General features: G+C 63.6%; 1 protein-coding gene across 4 annotated transcripts in view; it reads right to left on the bottom strand.

Moving 5' to 3' along the window:
- Positions 1–22,424, bottom strand: part of SLC38A10 (solute carrier family 38 member 10) — a 34,001-nt gene that overhangs the window by 1,290 nt on the left and 10,287 nt on the right. Inside the window, exons 7-16 of one of the 4 annotated variants that reach the window (XM_047758991.1) lie at positions 21,649–21,751; positions 21,009–21,191; positions 20,045–20,156; positions 19,469–19,575; positions 9,911–10,082; positions 4,962–5,129; positions 4,358–4,813; positions 3,774–3,881; positions 2,726–2,749; positions 365–535 (exon numbers count right to left, since the gene is read on the bottom strand). In XM_047758991.1, coding sequence (XP_047614947.1) covers positions 365–535; positions 2,726–2,749; positions 3,774–3,881; positions 4,358–4,813; positions 4,962–5,129; positions 9,911–10,082; positions 19,469–19,575; positions 20,045–20,156; positions 21,009–21,191; positions 21,649–21,751 — 1,604 coding nt within the window. The remainder of the gene's footprint in view (positions 1–364; positions 536–2,725; positions 2,750–3,773; positions 3,882–4,357; positions 4,814–4,961; positions 5,130–9,910; positions 10,083–19,468; positions 19,576–20,044; positions 20,157–21,008; positions 21,192–21,648; positions 21,752–22,424) is intronic. The other 3 variants (XM_047758992.1, XM_047758993.1, XM_047758994.1) reach the window with 3 other exon arrangements.

The raw sequence follows: 22,424 nt of genomic DNA, 5'->3' as shown, positions 1-22,424 counted from the left end.
CAGCACTAGCTACCGAGCAGAGCTTAAAGAACTGAGCTTGAGGAGTTCCCGTCATGGCTCAGTGGGTTAAGAACCCGGCGAGCATCCACGAGGAGGCGGGTTTGATCCCTGGCCTTGCTCAGGGGATTAAGGATCCTGCGTTGCTCTGGCTATGGTGTCGGCCGGCAGCTGCAGCTCCAATTCAACCCCTAGCCTGGGAACCTCCATGTGCCGCTGGTGCGACCCTAACAAGCAAAAAAGAAAAGAAAAAAAGGCGCTTGCCTGCAGTTAAGGAACATGAACCACGGCCTCCACGGCCAGCAGGCCCCTAGGCCACAAAGCAACTGTCCCCCACCCAGCCCCTGGCACCCCCGCCCGGACTTGCCATCCTCAGCATCCAGGCCGTCCTGCCTCTGCTGGTGGATCTCCTTATGCTGCTCTTCAATCACTGCGAGCAGCTTCTCCTGCTGGTCCAAGAGGCGCTTCTGCTGCACCTGCTGTTCCTTTATCACCTGCAGCAGCACGGCGTGGTCCAGCATCTCCACCCGGCCAGCTTCTGGGTTCAGAAAACAGGCGGTGAGGGCCCACGGCTGCAAAGGCACTGTGCTGGGCACAGGCGGCACGACGCGCTCAGAGGCGAAGGTGGCCTGGGGACTCTCCCTGTGCCCCCCCACCCCCCCGGGTGCTCCTCTCCTCCCACTGGCTCAGCCCACGCCCAGGCCACAGCCATGGGCTCTCTGGTGACCAGACACGCTTCCAGCTGGTTTGCTCTCACCCTGGCTTGGGGTTATGAGAGCCGAGGGTGAGGCCACATGCCACAACAGCAATGACGGTGATCTGAGCTGGGGGACCTCAGGGTGAACTATTCTAAAAAGGATATTGGTAGAGTTCCCACTGCGGCGGGTCAAGGATCCTGTGCTGCCTCTGCGGTGGCGCGGGTTCGATCCCAGCCTGGCACGGTGGGTGGAGGATCCAGCTGTGACATAGGTCATAGCTGTACCTCAGGTTCAATGCCTGGCCTGGAAATTCCATGTGCCGGGGGTATGGCCAAAAATAAATAAAAATTTAAAAAATACAAGGAACGCCGGTGCTCTTAAGAAAGCTTCCTCTGAGACGGGAGTTTTAAAACCAAACAGCCATTCTCCTGGGCAGAGATCAAAGCCGGGACCTCAGCGAGACCGAGCCCATCACACCGCTCCCCCCGGCCCCCAGCTTCCGGGGAGCTGGCGGCTGGTGGCCCAGGCGGAGGGCCAGGCCCGCTGCAGCAGGTGCGCGCGCACCAACAGGCGGCCCCGAGCGCGGACCCCTCGGGTGCAGGAGATGACACTGCACCGCCAACCATCCGCACTGGGTCAGCTGTGCACAGCCAGCAGTCTGGGTCTCGGTCACTTTCGCCGCACGGATGTCTCTAAACAGGAAGCTTTGGAAGGGGATCTGACTTGGAGTTCCCGTCGTGGCGCAGTGGTTAACGAATCCGACTGGGAACCATGAGGTGGCGGGTTCGGTCCCTGCCCTCGCTCAGTGGGTTAACGATCCGGCGTTGCCGTGAGCTGTGGTGTAGGTTGCAGACGCGGCTTGGATCCCGCGTTGCTGTGGCTCTGGCGTAGGCCGGTGGCTGCAGCTCCGATTCAACCCCTAGCCTGGGAACCTCCATATGCCGCGGGAGCGGCCCAAGAAATAGCAACAACAACAACAACAACAAAAAGACAAAAAAAATAAAAATAAATAAAAAAATAAAAATGAAAGAGGATCTGACTGGACGGGCTGGCAGGTATAAAAGCTCAAATCGCAAGACAGTTTGTGCGTGGTGCGAGCTAACACCCCGGTGAGGGCCCTGCATGCCTGGCACAAGCAGACGTGCTGGCCTGTTCTCCCCGACACTGACCTGTGACCTGCCAGAACAGGGCGGGGTCGGCCTTCTCCCAGGGACCGCGAGGGCCAGGCCGCGCGGGCAGGCCCAGGAGGAACACGGGGCCCCTGGGCCAACCCTGCTCCCCCCAGGCCACGCATCCAGACACCCTAAGGTGACCGAGATGCCTGCTGAGAGAGCCCGTGTCCAGGGGCCGGCTCGGGCTCTGCGCACCCTTTTTAGACGAGGGACGTGCAGGGGGCCAGCGCCCCGGCCAAGGCCAGGCTGTCCCTGCGTGGCCGTGGCTCACAACCACGTACTGGTTGATGGTAAGAGGATGACGCCACGTGCTGCCAACACCACCTGCCCCCAGGGAGGGTGCCTGACTCACTGGCCCCTCGGAGGAGCAGCCCCGCACCGGGGCTGGAGAGGAAGCCCACCACGTCCAGCCAGAAGCCACATGGGACAGACGCGAGCAGAGTGGACGTGACGACCTGAGCCCCTGGCCGTGCCCCACGTGCAGCTCTGGGCTCCTGCCTGGCCACCAGGCCCCCGGGGACCAGGTGGATGGAGGGGATGCAGCTCAGGGAGGCACGTCCATGCAGTGACACTGACACTAGGCCATGCACGTGGCGCATGGCACATGCAGGCCCCACCCGGCCTGGGCTCACAGCCTGCACCCGGCTGTCCTCTGCTCCCAGGGGAGCCCCTGAGGAGCTAAGAAGGTCAGGGCATCTGTGCAAGGCAGGCATCCGGAGGCCCGGGGTGGGGGGGCTGTGGCCGAGCCGGGGCGGGGGCAGAGCACGTGGGGCTCCTGGGCGCTGCCGGCACAGCGGCCGCCCGTCTGTGCTTTAACCCCCGCAAAGGCCTGCGCCGCGACACCCCTCCGGCTCCTACCTGCCACCATCTTTCTGATCTCAGCTGCACGTCCCATTGAGAGGCGTCGGGAGAGAGGCGGGAGAGGAAAGCGTGAAGGTTCGGTTCAGAAAGGAGAAGTCACACTCAGACAGGCTTAGGTAACAGGCCGTGAGGACCAGTGACACAGAGACTAAAACCAGAGACGGGAGCGTTCGGAATCCCCACGGCAGCTGGGCCGCAGGGGACCCCGGCACCTCGGCCCTGCCCGGCGCCCCCAACCGGCTGTCCCAGGGCTGCTGGGCTGTCTGGGAGGCGGCGAGCCTCAAGCGGCCCGCGAGCCCACCCGCCTGCCGCGAGCCCACGCACGGACCCCACCTCCCGGAGCACGAGGGACGGGCCCAGGAGCCGCTCCTCGGACCCTGCGGCCAAATCTGATGACAGGGGAATGAGACTGGGTGAGGACCAAAGAGACCAGGCCAGACGGTCACTGGCCGCAGCGGCGGCTGCCACCTCTCGCACGAGGACGGCACTCGGCCCTGGGCGCCAGAGAGGAGGGGGCGCAAAAGCCGAGAGCTGGGAGCAGCTCAGGGCAGCACGAGGGGCTGGAGAAGGACGTGGGGGAAGCTCTGCTCGCTCGGGGGGAACAGGCGGGACGAGCTTCCACGCCGGGACAGGTGCAGGCTGCTCACTACAGGGACACCAATGTCCCTGCCAGAGCCAGGACAAGGGGACGGCAGCAAGCGGCCCACCCTCCCGCCCTCCCCGACGCCCTCCCCCCGCCTGCCTGCTGGCAGTGTTAACGCACCTGCTCCGAAACAAAATACAGACGGTAACAGAAAGTCACCCCACACCAACAGTGGGTTTTTTTTTTAAGCAGGAGAAAAGAAAATAGAAAATGTATTCCCGAGGAGGTGACACGGGACGAGAAAGGGCTGCTGGTGGGAAGGGAGCTATTTAGGGTTCCTCCTCAGCAGGCAGCTGGCATGTGCAGAGGCCGCGCCCTGGCGAGGCGGCGCCTGCCAGCCATGGCTCTGGGAGGAGGGGCGGGGGGCTCAGGGTGGGCGCCGGGAGAAAGCAAAGGTCTTACCCTCCAACTTGCTGCCCGCGGGGTCCCCGGCCTGTCCCTCCACATTCCTCTGCTCTCGAGGCGCTGCCCCCGGGGCCGGCTGCTCCTCAGGGAGGGGGGCCTCCCCACCTGCGCACACACACGGCCGAGACTCAGGGGCTTCGCAGAAAACGCGGGGCGGAGGAGGCGGCCGTCCTGAACCCTCCCCGTGCCCGCCCAGCCCAGCCTGCCCTGGGCCGGACGGGCACCCCGGAGGGAACGAACGCAGTAACCGTCTCCCAGGCTGGTGGCCGGGAGCCAGCGGGAGCCGCCCTCCCCACCGACGCGCGGGCCTGTCCTCAGCGGCCCCGAGACACACTCGGCCGCGCACCACCTGCCAGGCCCGTGTCACCCCTGGCTGTGCCCAGACGCGCAGCAGCAGCGCGGCACCTGACGCTCGGTGGTCTGGCCCACAGCCGGGGGACGGGGTCACAGCAGCTGCCAGGCCCCTGGCAGCGGGGCAAGGGCCGCTGTACGCGTGCTCTTCTTGCGAGGAGAGGAGGGTCAGCACCTCCAGCCCCCCGCCAGCCTCCCCGGGGCCCCCTGCCAAAGGAGCCAGCACCCACCGGCCTCGCTCTCCTGCGCTGCCGGCTTGCCCACGGCCCCCACGGCGTGGTCGGGCAGCAGGGCGCCGTCTGCGCGGGCCCCTGCACCTGCCGCCAGGACGTCCTGCCCCTCGGGGGGCACCGCCTGGGGCCCTGGACGCACAGCCTGGTCGCCCGGCCCCAGCTCCTCCTTGACGGGCTCAATGGCCGGCGGAGCGTTTTCTTCTGGAACCTTCTGGGGATCTTCAGGAAGACCACCCACTGCCTCCAAAGCCTGGTCCTGCCCGGGTCTCTCTCGTTCGGAATCCAGCAAGGGTGGTGCCACCTGACCCTTGCCCTCCAGCGCCATCTCATCCACGCGTCTGGACGGACGCTCGTTTCCTGCTCCTTCTCTGTCCTGACCCTCGTCCACCACCACCTCGTCGTGAGGAACCGGGGGTTCGTGGCGGTGGGCCTCACCCAGAGGTACTGCCACGCCTGGAAGGAGACAGACCGCGGGGGGGAGTGGGCGGGGGTGGGGGCGCGGGGGCCGGTGGCTGGGTCTCCCCTTGGGGCCTGCGCCCGGAGCCCTGGGCCGGCCCTGGGGACACTCCCGCCCCTCCCTCCCCGCGAGTGGTCACGGCACCTTGACCTGGGCGATCCAGCTGCGCCACCTCCTGCTTCTCCTTGGCGTCCTCCCTTGGGGGCACGTTCACAGGGCCCTTAATCTGGGCCCGCTCCACCTCATCCTTCTCATCGGGCAGCTTCGGCTCGCCTCGGCCGTCCTCGGCCACGTCCACAATTGGGTTCTGACCTGTAGGCACGGCCCAGAGACCTGAGTGGCATGTCCGCACGGCTACACCCCCAGTCAGCACGGCGACTGGGCGGTGTTCCCTGGACTGTGGCCGCATTTCCCAGTCGGGTGGCAGAGCCTAAGCAGTTTCTTTTTTTCCTGTTTGACCACTAACAGCTGAGGAGTCCAGAGAACCGTCAGCTTTCAGATGCATCCATGACAAAAATACGGCGAGATGCAATTTACACCCCGCGTGAGCTGGGCTGTCACCACCAGGTGGCAGCACGAACCCACCCTCCGAGGCCTGGGGACGGCGAGCGCCCAACCCCTCACTGCAGGCGGAGGAGGGGGCGGGAGAGTTGCTGCAGGAAAATGAGGAAACCGCCCGAGGGAGGCGGATTTGCAGCCCTGTCAACTTCTTGCTGCTGCTGAAGGGAGAGTTCCCAGCAAAAGGAAGCTGACAAAGCAGCAGAGCCGGGTCCCCCGCCCCCCACACGGCCACCCTCATCCTCCAGCAGGTCACCCACTCGGTCACCCCGGTCCTTGGCGGGGGGGGGGGGGGGGGTGTGAAGACGGCCGGCAGAACTGGGCCTAAATGGAGCCTGTTAGGCAACGCGTTAACAAAACCTCTTTCTATGTGCGCTGGGCCAATGCAGCAGAAACCCAAGAATTTCCTGGGGAAGAAACCACTTTTACAAAGAGTTATTTCAAGGAGTTCCTGTTGTGGCTCGGGGGTAACACACCCGACGAGGAGCCATAAGGACGCAGGTTCGATCCCTGGCCTCGCTCGGTGGGTTGAGGATCGGGTGTTGCCGTGAGCTGCGGTGGAGCTCACAGGAGTGGCTCAGATCTGCACTGCTGTGGCTGTGCCGGCAGCTGCCGCGCTGATTCAAGCCGTCAACCTGGGAACTTCCATACGCGTGGGTGCGGCCCCAAAAAGGAAAAAAAAATCATTTCATCCTTGAGGCCCAAAGCCACTGCTCTCCTCCTCTCAGGGCACAGCTGCCTGTAAGGGGCAGGCAGAATGTGATGCAGTGGCGGCGGGCAAGGCTGGGAGGGAGGGGGGTCCCAGGGGCTCTGGAGGCTTCACCACCGTCCGCTTTGGCTGGGCCTGCCCCTCCGCCCCAGGGGAGGGGACCTGGGCCGACCTGCCGGGCTGGCGGGGCACCTGCAGCAGCTGGACCCCAGACCTGGTTTCGTCACTCGGCTGATTCAAACAAGCACGGCCGTCTTGGCCACACCACAGTTAATGCCCCATCCACCCAAAAGTCATGCCGCGTCTGTCCAGGGGGTTACAAAGCGAAGCGGGGGACGGAGAGGAAGGACAAACACAGGGAAACAAAGAAAATCTCCCTTCCGATGCAGGATGCAGGACCTCGGCGTTTTCTCAGCAGGGGCAGAGCGACCTTGGGAGGGGCTCCAAGCGCACAGGGGCCACTGCGCCCGCAGCACCGGCCCTCTGGCACTTCTCAGCTGTCCCCGGGCATCGGAACCGAGCTCCTCGTGGGGACGGTCTGCTTGCCATGCCTTCTGGCCGCCGTAAAACTAACATAAGACCTCAGCACTCCTCCCAGACGGAGGATCCCTCGGGGGTGGAGACAGGACTGCTCGTGGGGTCGCTCCAGCAGGACGAAAGCTGGCAAGGGCAACAGTCCGACAAGCTGCAGGGCCAGGGGCTGGCGGCAGCGGGTCGGCAGGAAGCGGCCGGCAGAGGGCGCCTGGGCCCCAAAGGTCCTCTCCTGGGGCTCGAGGTCGAGGCCTCCGCTGCCCCACATCCGCCTCGGCCACAGGGCGGTGATGCATCCTCGCTCAGCCTCTCCTGACGAGGCCTTGGGCCTGAGCGCGAGAGCCACGCGTGCTGGCGGACAGTCACCCATCCGCTTGGCTTCTGCGTCCAGTGCAGGCACTGGGTGACTTTTGACTGCAAAGGTTCTGAAGTCCGGGGGTGCACTGGTTCCACCTTGGAAGACGGGGGGGTCAGAGCCAGGGGCTCCTCCTGGGGCTTCCCCTGCAGCCCCTGTCCTGAGTCGGGGGGCGCCTCTGCCTTGCGATGGGTACAGAGGAAAAGCAGCACAGCCCCGCGCACGGGGCCTTGTTGACTGGAGGAGACTCCGGGGATGTACAGAGCACAGGAGCAGCTTGGAAAGGCCAGGCCCTGCCTGCCTCTAATTTCCCGGTGCCTGGCAAGGTGCCCACCCGGCTGCCGTGGGAGGAGGTCTGTGGTCAAGGCCGCTCCTCTTGGCGTGGGTGGCCGGGGTGCGCCCGCTGTTACACTCGGGTCCCCTGAACATGCGGGAACCCTGGACCCCAGTGTCCGCCGGGTGGGGCCGCTGCAGCACCTGCTCTCCTCACGGTTCAGCAAGTAAGCAAGTGGCCCTGGGCCCGCGTGGGACAGACGGGGTGGGAGGCTGAGACCTCCTGAATTTGGCCTCTCAGCATGAGGAAGATGAGCTCACAGCCAGGTCCTGACCCAGGGGCAGGAAAGGCGAACAGAAATCACACAGCCCAGGGGAGCCAACAGCTCCTTCTCTGCGGGGGACAGAGGGAAGGCCGGCGAGGAGCGGGGCCTCCCCACAGGCACGCTGGCATCTGTCGCAGGGGTTCCGACACCGGCCCATGGGTAGCTGGCAGCAGAAGGGATGGCGCCTCAGGCGAGCGACTAGGACGGAGTTCGGGGTAGGGTTGGGGTGGAACTGGCTCCTGCTCGGGCCTGGCGTCACCCTCTGCCACCTGTGTCCCTACACGGATGCACGGCTGCCCAAAGGCCCCTTCCTGGCCTTCCTCTTCTTTCCCATCCGGCAGAAGCAGGGCTGGGTGCCTGCTGGGGAGGGGGGCCCAGGCGGCCCCCAACACAAGAAGGGAAGGGAGGGAGGGGCGCAGCCGAGTTCCAAGAAGGAGCTGTGAGTACCACAGAGCCCAGCGCCCTGCAGACCCTCGAGGGGAAGGGGGACCGTCAGCCTTTCCGACGGGGCTCAGCCACCTCCTCTGTCGACACCAGGTGCGTCCTGGCCTCTGCACCTGCCGAGCACGCGAGGGCGGGGTGGGGGTGGGGGACAGGCCGGCACGTGCCCAGGGGGCGTGGCTCCCGGCAGTCCCAAGGCCAGCTCAGGCCCGAAGGAAAGCTGGTACTGGTTTGGCCTCTGCAACATCCAAGAGCCCACGAGGGCCGCCTCACGCGCTGACGGGCCGAAGGCTGCTGGGGCGCACGGCCGGGCCCCACGGGCCCCGCTCACCCCGCCTCCGCAAGGCAGCTTGTCTGGGCTGGGGAGGCTGGGGGCGAGCAGAGCGGAGACCGCATTCAACAAACGGCACGCGGTTCCGAAAGAGGCCGTGTGTTTTGTTACAGACTCGGGGAAGAAATGGAAACCAGATGTGGCCGCGGTGGGCTCAGGTGAGCGGGGCCAGCCTCCACGACAGGACACAGCTGCTCGTGCCGGCCGTGGGCCAGAGGCCACATGGCACCTTGGGGACAGGCGGCCAGGGGCCGCCTATGCCAACAAATGCCGAGGAGCCCACACGCAGGCAGGCCCCAGCCGGCTGCGACGGGAAACCGGTGTCCGAGGGCTGTTCTGCTGCAGGTGTCCCCTGGCGGGTGAGGGGTCTGGCGGGGCGGCCGCCCCCGCCCTCTTCCAGTGGGCTTTGTGACCGTCCAGGCCACCGAATCCACACAACAGGCTGTCAGATGCCCAGGCAGCTTCTGCCCACTCCGTCCCTGGCTCTGCTGAGCCCCTACTCCCTGTGTCCTCTCGGCAGGTGACCCCAAAGAGGGAGTCTGCCCTTTGGCCCTCGCTGGCCCAGCGCCCCCCCGGCTCGGTGCTCCCTGAAAGAGCCCCAGAGAGGCTGTCCTCAGGCTGAAGGCTGGTGTGGGCGCCAGCATGGGAGGGGCGTTCTGAGACGGGGGTGAGGCCAGAGCACAGGGGGTGAGGCCGGCACACTGGCTCCCTGCACGGCCCTTGGGACGGCTTCTCCTGTCAGTCACAGCAGTGGGAGACCGGGCTCCGGGCAGCTCCTTAGCCATCACCGCCCAAGGGGCCTGGACTCACCCCCAGGCAGGCGGCCAGGGCACTCTCGCAGGGGAGGTGGGCGGACACGCATCCACCACTCATGTGAATACACAAAACCCAGCCACTGTCGGGACCAGAACCCAGAAGGAACATTCCTGCAGCCAGCACTCCCCACCAGTGCCTGGGCCTCAGGCCGCTCGGAGCTGCTGGTGGATGGAGGGAGCCCTCCCCGCACCCGCCCGCCCACGCCTGGCGAGGCCACGGGCTCCACGACGTTCTCCTGCCACACCCTGGAGGGCCGCGCTCGGAAACCACCCTGCCCCCGAGGGCACGGCCACAGAGGGGGTGACGGGGCCCCCCACGCGGGGGATCTTCAGAGCCGGGCCTGCAGCTCACGAGGCACGATGGCTCTGTCAGCAGGTGGGTCGACGAGTAATAAAATCAAACAGGAAACAAAGCCGAGGGACATCGGTGACTTTGTCCAAGAAAACCTGGCGCCAAATGCACATCCTCAAACCTCAACGAGCAACGGCGAGCAACCCCCGCAAGTCTCCTCACCTGCTGGCACTCTGAACGGGGCATCGCGGCCTCGGCCCCGCTCTCTGCCCTCCACCATCCGTGCCCTGCACGCAAGGGGCTGTGCCCGCCAGCCCCAGAAGCTCCCACCCCCTCAGTCACCCAAAGAGGACGGAGGCACCTGGGCAGGGAAGACAGCCCACAAGTGCCACCTTTGTCCCCACGACCCCAGGGCGACGCGGCTGGGATGCCCCCGAGAAAGCTGCGAGCCTGTGTGCGTACCTGGGAGCCGCGTACCTGGGAGCCGCACCGCCTCTGCCTGGACGGCGCCCTCGGCCTCTCCGAGCTTGCCGCCGGGGGCTTCCTTGGCCAAGTCCACAGGGCTCTCCTTGCTCACGGACAGGGTGCTGTGCGTGCTGATCACCAGGACACCCAGGCCGACCCAGAGCACCACCTGTGGACGAGACAAAGACCCCGAGAGCTGCAGGCCCTCCGCCCCTGCGCCCCTGCCCTCCCTGGGCGGGGGGTGGCGGTGAGCAGCACTCGGCCCCAGCCACACGGCCCGCCAGGTGGTGCTCACCAAGCCACCGAGGTAACCGAGCGCGGGCCACGCCTGCGGAGCCGCCCTGGCCATGGGGCCGAGACTTTGAGGGGATGCTAGAGGCGGCGCGTGTGACACGGAGGGGCCTGCTGGCTGGAAAGACCCCAGCGCACTGGGCAGGCCTCCTGGAGAGCCCAGCGGCCAGGCCTGTCCACACCTAGGGCTGCAGAGATCAGGCCCCTTGAGGGCTCTGGCCAGACAATCTCAGGCATCTGCCAAAGTTGGAGCGGCCCACGCTTATCCTCCCCAACCGGGAGCCACATAGAAAACCCAGGCCTCCAGGTGCCTGGCCCCAGACAGCCTGCCCCCACCCTCACCCATTAGGCTGGGCACGCCCGCAGCCGCAGGCACAGACAGAGACACCGTGGAGGAGGCACTGCTGCCCGGCTCCCACCTCATCCCTCCTGTGATGGCCCGAGGCTGCTCAGCAATGCCACCCTCAGGGACTCAGGACACAGCCCGATTCCGGGGTGGTCGGCTGAGTCCGGCTCTCACCGCAGTCCCCGTGAGTATTGGGCCGCTGCCGTCTGTGTCACTTCAGCTGCCACAGCCGCAGACGCCACCCAGCCCGGCCAGCCCGCCGGCCCGGCTCCCTCAGGGTGGGGATGCAGGGGATGCCCCCTGGTTCCGCAGAGAGGCGCCGCGAGGCGGCCTGCCTGGGGAGCCAGAACCCAAACCTTTTCTGGAAAGCATGCCGACTCTAAAAAACATGGGTTCAAATGACCCAGTGAGGCGTTCCCAGACCCAACACGATTAGCGAGGAGAGACCTGCACCGCAGGAAAGGGCCTGCACCCCGCAGGCGGGCGCCAACCCGCAAGAGGCGCCTCGGGGGGGGATCTGCTCCCACCGAGACACTTCACGGGGCCTGGCCAGTGCCTGCGCTCCGGGGCCCCTCCGGCCCTGCCCAGCCGCTGGCCTCAGTCAGGGACACGAGGGGGTGCCGCCAGATGGAGCCCCTGGGTCTGAGCCGAGTCGGAAACTGTACGATGAACAGCTTGGCATGCTGAACCCCGCACCCGACCCCTGCCCTCGACCCCAAGCTATTTTCTCCCAGATGTGCGGACGGACGGCTGCAGCCGCGTGCTCAGAGGTCAGCGCACTACGCCTGCTCCAGCAAACAGAGCTTCATGGTGTCCAGAGGTGACCAGAGTGGTTTTACAAAGTTTAAAAAGAAACTTTAGGAGTTCCCATTGTGGCAAAGTGGAAATGAATCCGACTAGGAACCCTGAGGCTGTGGGTTCAATCCCCGGCCTTGCTCAGTGGGCTAAGGATCCCACGTTGCTGTGCCTGCGGTGTAGGTCGCAGACACAGCTCGGATCTGGCGTTGCTGTGGCTGTGGCGTAGGCCGGTGGCTGCAGCTCCGATTAGACCCCTATCCCGGGTACCTCCATATGCTGCAGGTGCGGCCCTGAAAAAAAAAAAGAAAAGAAATTTTATTCCTCCAGCTGATGGCTGAGAAACAACAGAAAGAACTTCACGTCCCGGCTGGGACCCCGCAGTCCCAGACGCACGAGGACAAGACCGGTGAGCGCCCTGAAACACACCCGTCGGGGAGGGAGCTCAGGCGCCGGCCCAGGAGAGCACCAGGCCCCACGAGCTTGGGCGTCACCAGCCAGCAAACCCCCTCCCCTCCAGCCCTGCGACGGTTGGGACAGAGGACGACCTCTGGCTGGTCGCTTTCCGGGTCATTTTACAGGGGACGTCGCCAAATGTCCCACGGGAGACCGACAAGCCAAAGGCGGCGCCTCATCCACGCTCCTGAGTGGTTCATTTCAACCCCTGGCTTTCTGGCCTCAAAGAAACACATCACACACATGATAAATACTAACTCTATTAAGGCAGCAAGGTCCTGAAAAAGGCCAAGGACACGCCAAACCTCCGTCAACTCACAACGCAGAGCCCGTGGGGAGCCCGACGTCCTCCTGGCACCGCGCACTACACACCCGCCCCGGCCCGCGGCCCGGGCCCACCTGCCCCCCCACCCCCCGTCCGTGAAGACCCCCGCCCATGCCCCCGCCCGGCAGCAGCCTCCACCCCTCCCATCCCCAGGACCCTACCTGCCTCCCGACACCCCAGCGTACAAGCCACCCCCGGGCTCTGCAGGGCCATTGCCAGCTGACCGCCGTCTGGGTGCGAGCAGCTCACGGACCCAGCCAGGGCCTCTGTGAGTGGCCACACATCCCAAATGGCCACCCTTTCCTGAGAAGAAAGGGCACAGGCTCAGGAAAACCCCCCCAGCAGGGAAGCCAGAGCCACCCCAGCTTGAGGGGAACCAGGCAGGTGTCTGTGAGGTCATGGGAGGGCCAGGCCTGTCACTGTGGACCTAGGTCCAGGGTGATGCTGCCACAGTGACCAGGTCACGTCCTGCAAGCAGGCAGGTGTTGGGAAGCGAGAGTCCAACAGAGCCAGGGTGGGCACACGGCCCACGGCAGCACCAGCTCCAGGTGGGCCGGGCTTTGGAAAGGGCACGGGTATTGGCCAAGTCCACAGGGCAGCCCGACAAGTCCACACCGACCTCCCCCAGCTCCAGGACGGCGCTCCAGCAGTGACCCTCTGCCTCCCGATCGGCTGGGGCCCCAAGCTCCACGCCAGAGAGCAGCACGGGGCCCCCGAGAGGACGCCTCTGCCCACTGCGCACACGGAACACACACGGCCAACAAAGCCCCACCTCGACCCCACACCCAGCCCCGCAGGGGTCTCCACATCACTGTGACCAGGGGTGGCAGGTGCTCCGTGGACCCCAGCCCTGGGCCGGGTGCCACGTGCTGGGTGGGCAGCTCCTTTCGCTGCGTCCCCAGGGCACCCCCACCGCCTGTTCCAGGGGCACAGGATGCAGGGGAAGCTCGCACTCAGGGCTCCCCGCTGCCCGGGCCTTTGCGGGTGCCAAGAAGTCCCGCGGCCCGCAATTCCGGGTGGCAGTTCCTCCACCCGAGCCAGCACCGGGAAGAGCCTCGCGGTCTGGGGGTTGAAGGTAAAAGCACAGGCTGCTGACAGCAGGCAAAGTTTTTTCCCGACGCTCCGAGGGCCAGGTGGGCGCTCACGGTTCCTGCTCAGCCCCAGAGGATGGCTCTCGGGACTTCCGTGCCTCCTCCCGCACAGACGAGGCCGCGCCCCGCTCCCCGGCTCCTTCCCAGGCCCCGGAACCAGGACCAGGCATCTCTGGGCCGGAGCGCTCGGTGGCTGTGCCTCCCGTGGGAATCACAGTGGGGCACCCGGGCAGGAGGGACGCCTGCCAGGCAGGTGCCGCTTGGCATCTTCCCCAAAAGACAAAAGCTCCGTGTTCGGAGGTGAAACGGCAGCAGCACGCGCCCAAACACTCGGCCCGGGTGAGCCAGTCGCTCAAGGCCTGTCGCGCAGTGGCCCCCCGGACACAGGGTCGGAGGAAGCAACGCCTCGGCGGATGGTAGTTAACATGATTCAACGTGCTTTCCTGATCCAAGAGCCCATCGTGGGAGTTCCCGTCGTGGCGCGGTGGTTGGTGAATCCGACAAGGAACCATGAGGTTGCGGGTTCGATCCCTGGCCTTGCTCGGTGGGTGAAGGATCCGGCGTTGCCGTGGGCTGTGGTGTAGGCTGGCAGCTACAGCTCCGATTAGACCCCTAGCCTGGGACCCTCCACATGCTGCGGGAGCAGCCCCAGAAAAGGCAAAAAGACAAAAAATAAAATAAATAAATAAAAGCCCACAGTAAAACACTCGCAAGAGAGGCTTCTTTAGCAAGATCCCACGTGTTCCCGTCTATAGACACATGGGGACGTACGAGTGCGTGAGTCATTTCTACACATGAAGCCAAAGCCAGCGCCACGCTCGACAGGTGGGCCCTGGAGGCTGGCCCGGCCGAGTCGGGGAGACGGTGCAGAGGAGAGGCACGCAGCTAGAGAGGGGCTGAAACGCCCAAGAGACGCTGGCGGTCAGCGGGCAAAAAACCAGTGTGGGCACCTAGAGCCTCCCCACACGGCCAGGAGAGGCAGAGGGGGGCAAGGGCCTCGCACCACGGCCAAGAGCCGCCGAGGGGCCTGGTCCGCGGGGGAGACGGGAAGGAGCGGTCCTTCAAAGGACAACTTTTTTCTCCCCAAAAAGAATCTGATGGACTAAACACTGGGACTTGACCAACTGGGAGGAAGCGACACTTGCAACCTGGCGGGCAAGGGGCTAGTTTCCTACTATAACGAGGCCCCCACACTCACCAAAACCCCCCCTGAAGACACTGGCGAGTGACCTCAGCAGCTGCGACCTGAGGGGTGAGACCCCAGAGGACCGACCCAAGCACCAAAGGGCCTCCCAGTCAGCGGTGCCAACACGGACAGCAGAGCAGCGGCCTGGAGCCTGCAGACGCAGAGGCGTCAGGGGTGCGGCCCCCCGGCAGCCAGAACCAGGGGCGCTACAACCCTGGGGAAGAGCAGACCTCAGAGGACGCAGCCACGTTCCGGGCACAGCTCTCCCGCGGGGCACGTGCCAGCCACCAGCTGCGCGGAGACAGGCCGAGAGCAGGTGCCAAGAGGATGAACGCTAAGCAGAGCCTTGAGTGATCCGTGGGCAGCCACATTTCGTGGAGATCCAGGGAGGGCTACCCCCAGGACTGAGGGCAAGCCTGAAACAGACTGGCCGCTCATGGACACAGGCCTTCTGCCCGCCCTCTGGCTGCTGGACAGGGGACATGTCACCCAGAGCCTCTACAACTGCTCACACCCCCCGAGGCACCAAGCAGGCCAGGGGCAGGGCCAGGCCACAGAGAACCAGAGGGTGCAAAGGGCCACGTCGGCTAACACCACTCATCTGAACTGTGAGAGTGACGTCTTGCGGTGGTTAATATAGACAAAAACTATGGAGCTCCCCTTGTGGCTCAGCGGTAATGAGCCCAACCAGTATCCGTGAGGATGCGGATTAGATCCCTGGCCCTGCTCGGTGGGTTAAGGCTCTGGCGTGGCTGTGGCTGTGGTGTAGGCTGGCAGCTGCAGCTCCGATTCGACCCCCAGCCTGGGAACGTCCATCTGCCACAGGTGTGGCCATAAAAACAATAAATAAATAAATAAACAAAATACACGTAAAATTAAAATACACAAAAGCAACAGCACCAGAGGCCAGAGGGGAGTAAATGAAGTTAAAATATCACTAGATACTTGCCTCATCTGGGACATGGTTAAAAACAAAAGCAAAAAGACTAATTTATAGTCAAGCCCAGGGAGCCAAGGATTCATATTAAACCGTCTTATTTAACCACTAGTAGAACAGAAATGTATAAACCAGCTAAGAAAAGACAATAAATACTTAAAGCGCTTGATTTATCCAAAAGGTGGTAAGAAAGAAACAGAAAACAGAAAAAAAACGAGACAAATAAAAAACAAAAAGATGGAAGCTTTAATCCCCCAATCAATAATTTCATTACCTGTAAATACTCTGAAACACCCCTGCTAACAGACTAAGTCAAAACAAAAGCCAACTCTCTGCTCCTACTTAAGACACACCTTAGGGAGCTCCCCGTCGTGGCGCAGTGGTTAACGAATCCGACTGGGAACCATAAGAACACGAGTTCAATCCCTGGCCTTGCTCCGTGGGTGAAGGATCCGGCGTTGCCGTGAGCTGTGGTGTAGGCTGCAGATGCGGCTCGGATCTGGCGTGGCTGTGGCTGTGGCGGAGGCCGGCGGCTACGGCTCCAATTAGACTCCTAGCCTGGGAAGCTCCATGTGCCGCGGGAGCGGCCCAAGAAATAGCAAAAAGATGAAAAACAAACAAACAAACAAACAAAAAAATATATATATAAAGACAGAAAGAGCTCGAAAGAGAAAGGATGACAAAAACCCGGTGGAGACACAAACCCCAAACACAGCTAACGCGGCGGGGTTAGCGAGACCACGTCAGACACGCCGACTCTAAGGAGGGAAGCGTCGCAAAAGGTGGAAGAGACAGTTTCACAGGAAGTGAGCACCTTGTTTATTTACTTTTTTACATATTTATTCTGGCTGCACCTGTGGCATGTGGAAGGTCCTGGGCCAGGTATCGGACCCGTGCCACAGCAGGGACCCTCCTCCTTAACCCAATGTGCCAGGAGGGAACTCTGAAGAAGGGTCCTTTTAATCACAGAAAATCGCCTTAGAACTGCATGCTCCTAACAACACAGCTCAAGGACACAAAGCAAACACTGACAGAACGGAAGGGCAAACGAGCAAACCTATAATTACAGTGGGAACTGTCACACCTTTCTCATAACTGATACACAGGAAGATTAAAAAAAATCAGTGAAAATGTGGAAAACCCAAAAATCAGGAAGTCCGCTTGTGGCACAGCGGTGAACGATCGGGCGCTGCCACGGCTGCAACGTGCGTTAGATCCCTGGCCCAGAACGTCCATGTGCCACGCTTGTGGCCCAGTGAGATAAAACAGAATATACTAAAATCAGCCAGTAACTCGATCTAACTCATCTGACAACTGCAGACCAGGTGGCCCACTCAACAGCTGTGGGCACAGGCTGGGCGGCAAAGCCAGTGCCAGGGAGCGTCAGGCTCAAGTCCTTCAGCCCGTCTTGTCCAATCAGTAAAACGCATCACTCGAAAACCCCCCAAGGTTTGGAAATCTAAAGAAGCCGCTGGTGAAAGAAGAGGGAGGGAAGGAAATTAGGGAAAAGGCTGCGAATGGAACAAGGTCAAGTCTGCGATCTACAGCGGGCTGCAGCCCCGGCCGACGGCCAGCAGCCTGGTCTGGGGGAAGCTGAGAAGCCAGCTCTAACGCTGAGCTGGAGATGCCAAGAGCCGACAGGCGAGTCCCGTCCTGAGGAGACCACGGCGCTGGCCTCGAGACGCGCCACGAAGCCTCAGCAACCACACGGGGAAGCCGTGCTGCCGGAGACACCCACAGACCGGGGCAGGGTGCCCAGCCTCGCACGTGCGCGGGACACCAACGACCACGGGCCGTGGCCACGCTGGGACGAGGGGGGTGCTGCTGAGCTGGAGAGCCACAGGGACACAAACCCTGATCCCTGCCCCACACCAAGCATCCCAGACGGGGCCCAGATCTAAACGAGAGAGTGAAACTAAAGAGGCGTCTACAAAAGGACAGGCGAGACTGACTAAAGACCCTCAAGGAGCAATGTTTTCTTACATGGTACTTAAAAAGCACACTGCAAAAAAAAGACTCAAAAGCTGAACCACGTTTAAAAAACTACAAACATCTGTCGATCAAAAGGTATTGTTAAGAAAGTGAAAAGCAGCCAAGAGTGAAAAAAAACATTTGTACTATATATTTCTGAAAAAAGTCTTTTTCTTTTTTTGGTCTCCGTAGGGCTGCACCTGCAGCATATGGAAGTTCCCAGGCCAGGGGTCGAATCAGAGCTGCAGCTGCCAGCCTCCACCACAGCCACACCCATGCCAGTTCTGAGCCACATCTGCGACCTACACCACAGCTCACAGCAACGCCAGAGCCTTAACCCACTGAGCGAGGCCAGGGATCGAACCTGTGTCCTCATGGACACTAGTTGGGTTTGTTACCGCTGAGCCACAGTGGGAACTCCTTGAAAAAAGTCTTATACAGTTTTTAAAAAAACCTCAACAAGGAGTCCTCCTGTGGTGCAGGGGCTTAAGGATCCAGGGTTGCTACTGCAGCAGTTTGGGATTCTGCTGTGGTATGGCTTCAATAACTGGCTCAGGAACTTACGCATGCTGCAGGCATGGCAAAAAAAAACAAAAAAACCCTCCATAAATCGGTAACACAAAAACAAATAACACGATGGATTTAAAAAATTGGCGGAGTTCCCGTTGTGGCACTGCAGAAAGGATTCCAGCTAGTGTCGATGAGGCTGCAGGTTCAACCTCTGGCCTCGTTCAGAGGGCTGAGGATCTGGCATTGCCGTGGGCTGTGGAACAGGTTGAAGATGCGGCTCGGATCCGATGCTGCTGCAGCTGTGACTGTGGCGTAGGCCAGCAGCTGTAGTTCCGATTGGACCCCTAGCCTGGGCGTCTCCACACGATGCAGGTATGGCCCTAAAAAGCAAACAAAAAAAGGCAAAAACTGAAAGGTATCCGCAAAAGACGACAGCCACGGGGCTACTGAGTGTGTGAAAATGTGTTCAGCATCATTAGCCACGTGGGGGCTGCGGATTAAAACCCAAAGGAGGTGCCGCTGAGCATCCATCGGAAAGGCTAGAAGCTGAACCACGGACGAGAGACGCCGCAGCACCTGGCGCTCCGGGGTGGAGCCTGAGGACCACTCTGCAAAGCCAGAGAGAGTCTGGCCAAGTGCGCTGACACCAGACAGACCTAACCCCCGGGCCACCACGTCCGCACCGAAGTGAACCACCAACAAAAGTGCAGGCACCCGGTGCAGCGGCAGGCAGCCCGGCCAGCCGCGGGGCTCCGGCGACGGCAGTTCACAGGGCGGGGTGTCCCAGGGCAGGGCCCCCGGCAGCGGCAGCGGCAGCGACGCGGGGATCTCGGGCGGGACGCAGAGTAAGGAGGCCAGATACCCGCCCGCCCGCACCAACCGTGGGCCTCCGCTTATGCCGACGTGAAAGGCAGACAAACTTACTCCAAAACGTCACAAGACACCAAGCAGCAACCCTCGTGGAGGAAAGACGGCGGGGCGCCAGCACCAGGGGCGGGCGCTGGGATGTTCCAGCCCGGCCCTGGCTCTGCTCACTTCGCAAACACAACAGAGCCGCACGTGCGAGCGACGCGCTTTGCCGCATGCACCCCAGACTCCTAACCTGTCCCCGGAACCTCAGAAAATACCCGACAACCGAGAGCACAGCCAGTGCACGGAAGGAGAGATGCCAGCACCCGCGGGCGGACGGAGGGGCGAGGCCGAGCTGGGCTGTGGAGCCACGGCGCCGACCTGCCCGCCGGCTCCGGGGAGAAGGCCCCCCGCTTCGACACAGGCACCCCATCCCCAGATCCTACAGACACCTTCTCAAACGCGGACGAGCTGCTGGTTCTGCTCTAACAGGGGAGGACGGGCGAGGTGAGGCCCACAAGGCAGCCCGGAGTGAGGCGGGGGCGCGGGGTGGGGGGCGACCTCGGGAGGATGGAGACGAGGCCGGGGCGGAGACCGGTCGCCGTGAGGACCGCAGGGAGAAGCGCTTCAGTGCTGGACACGCAGATGCGGGGCTCGGCGGCCCCGGGACGCTGGCTGCTCCCCCGGCTCACACCCACATTCCCAGCCCCACGGGCCACCTCCTCGGCACTGAGAGAGAGCGACCACGGCCTCCTCCCCCCCCCCCTCCCGAGGGGGCCGAGCACCACGCGGACGCACCTGGGAGGGCAGCGCGTTCTTGTGGATCTTCTTGTAGATCAGAGCCGGGCAGATGAAGCAGATGAGGCTTCCCATCGTGGCGCCCGTGAGGCCCAGGACCGTCTCCACTGCAGACAAGAGTGGCGGGGCCGGTGAGCTTCCTGCGAGCGGGGCCTGGAGCCGCCGCACCCAGGCACCTCCAGGCCCCCTGGGACAGCCGCGGGGAGCAGGGACACCCAGGGGGTCCAAGCTAACGGTGCGACGGAGAACAGCGAGGGGCCAGGAGCCCGGCTTCCCCGCCGGCGGGGAGCCCGCCCCTGCAGGAGCCGCCTGGTAAGCCCTCACCCCGCACCGGGCCTGTGTCCCCACCCGAGCCTGCGGCCCTCGAGCCGGCATCTGCTCCCAAGCCTCTCCCGGGGCCTCAAAGGAAAAAGCCCTGGGAGTCTGGAGACGTTTTCAGGCCAGAGAGGATGGCGGCAGCGAGGCTCTGGACGTCCCAGGAGACGGCTGAGACCTGGGTGGGGCCGGGCAGCCGCAGGCCGGCGGGGGGGGGGGGGGGGGGGGCGGCAGGAGGCCAGGCTGGGGCAGCCCACGTACCGTCTGGAATCAGGACTCCACCGACCGCGGTTCCGAACACAACTGAGAGGGTGAGGGCCTTGAACCGCAGGGGCGGCATGTAGCCCCCAGCAGCGAAGGTTCCGTCTTTTTGCTGCAGGAAGGAAAATAAAAACAAGAGGGTTTGGAGTCCCCACCATGGCACCGCGGAAACGAATCCAACCAGGAACCACGAGGACGCCGGTTCGACCTCTGGCCTCGCTCAGTGGGTTAAGGATCCAGTATTGCCATGAGCTGTGGTGGAGGTCGCAGGTGCAGCTGCAGATGCAGCCCGGATCTGGCGTGGCTGCGGCTGTGGTGGAGGCCGGCAGCTGCAGTGCTGCTTCGACCCCTAGCCTAGGAACCTCCATATGCCACGGGTGCGGCCCTCAAAGACACACACACAAAAAAAGGTTCTGAAACGCCCAATTTCCTCTCCACTCTTCTGTGAGGCGAATCCTTTCCTAAAGGGCTCCACCAACAGCCAGGCGGGCCCGCCCGGGAGGAGGCGGGCCTGCAGATGTGAACCTGCGACCAGAACTGAGGGAGCCACAAGCCGCGCCCAGAGCGGCCACCAGTGCGAACTGCTGCTTGGCGCTAAGACGTGGCAGCAAGCCCTTCCGCCTTCCTTCTAGACCAACGCCACGAGAGAGGCTTTTCAAAGCGCCGCAGAGGCGTTCCTGTCGGGGCTCAGCAGAAGCGACTCTGACTAGGAACCACGAGGACACAGACTCAGTCCCTGGCCTTGCTCAGGGGGTTAAGGATCCCGCGTGGCTGTGGCTGTGGTGGAGGCCGGCGGCTGCAGCTCCGATTCAACCCCTAGCCTGGGAGCCTCCACAGGCCGTAGGCGTGGCTCTAAAAAGACCAGAAAGAACCAAAAAGCTCTGCCGACTACGGCTCAGGAAAACGGGGAACCAGCAAAGGCTGCCAGAGCAGAGCGCACCTGGGGCCCGGGCGCGTCCCTTACCTGCTGCTCAAAGAGCAGCGTGTTCAAGGCCTGTCTGCAGGGCAGGATCATCATGGGGAAGCCCACGGCCACGGACATCACGAAGCCCACGCGCATCATCTCCGTCACCAGGTTGGACGGGAAGTGCGTGAGCACGTTGCCCTCGGTGGCCTCGGCGAAGCTCACGTAGCCGAAGAAGCCCACCTGCGGGAGGGCGGCAGTGGCGGCGGCGGCGAGGGGCAGCGGCGGCCAGCGCCCGGGGCAGGGGTGCGGGACGCCCCACGCGCCTCGCCGAGGGGCTGGTCCTGACCTGGCTGGAAACCCAACCCGGGGAGCCACGGGTACGCTGTGCTCCCCTCGGGCGGAGGCCCGGCGGCCCAACTGCGCGAGCCAACGAGAATGGGGAACAACCAGGTTCAGGGAGACGAGCCCGACGTCGCAGCTCTACGTGCGACGTGAGAAAACCACCCACGGGAGAAGGAGGACCAGAGGGGGCATCCCCTGTGGGCTTTGGCCCCGTGCCCTCTCTCCACCCTCCCGGCGGGTCAGCGCAGGCCCGGGACGCCACCACCTCCGAACAGTTCGCAGGCCCAGGAGCCGCGCGGGGGCTCGGGGAGGAGGGGCCGGGCCGGGCGCGAGGAGGGCACGAGGGGGCTCCTACCGTGACATAGAAGGTGGTGACCACGTTGAGGGAGGAGGCGAAGATGGAGCTCATGGTTTTCACCGACGGCTCGTCCAGGCTGTCGTAGGTGGGCAGGACCTGGCTGCAGAAGACCCAGCGCCTTCGGGGAGCTGATCCAGAGGACACGCCTCGCCAGGTCCCCGGACACCCGCCTCCCCACCCCACTGGCCACGCAGAGCCGGGCTGAGCCCTGGCTGTGCCAGAGACGGCGCTCGGCGCCCTCCGCCGCACTCCCTGAGAACGCTTCACGAGTGCCAGCGGATGAAAGGCCGCTTGTTCCACCGCAGCAGGAGTGTACCCGCTCCGGGGGCCGGGCTGGGCTGAAGCAGCCCGTGTTTACAGGGGAGGCAGGAAGCGGTTCAGAGCATTGCTGTCAAAAGAATGAAAGTTAAACAAACAAGCCGGGCCGCCTGCCCATCCCAGCGCCTCAGCAAGGGGCTCAGAACAGGCGTGGACCCAGCTGGGCGTCGGGAGGAGCGGCCTCAGTCCCACGGCCCAGGGCCAGCAGGGCAGTGCTGCTGGGTGTGCAAGGGAGGCGTCCCCCGGCTCTCTGCCAATGGCACGCAGGCAGGCAGGCACCGGTCACCTGGCAGAGGTGCAGCCCTGAGGGGAGGAAGCAGGGTGACGCTGTGCCAAGAGTGAGGGACAGCCGGAGCCCGGGCCAGTGGCCACGCCACGCGGGAGGCCGGGAGGGGGCGCATCGGGACAGAAATGAAAAGCACAAGAGTCGGCAGAGCCAAAGCCCAAAACCACCT

This window comes from Phacochoerus africanus, chromosome 14 (assembly GCF_016906955.1).
Source record: "Phacochoerus africanus isolate WHEZ1 chromosome 14, ROS_Pafr_v1, whole genome shotgun sequence".
In the NCBI taxonomy this organism is placed as follows: domain Eukaryota; kingdom Metazoa; phylum Chordata; class Mammalia; order Artiodactyla; family Suidae; genus Phacochoerus; species Phacochoerus africanus.
This window is presented reverse-complemented; position numbering and strand designations above follow the sequence as displayed.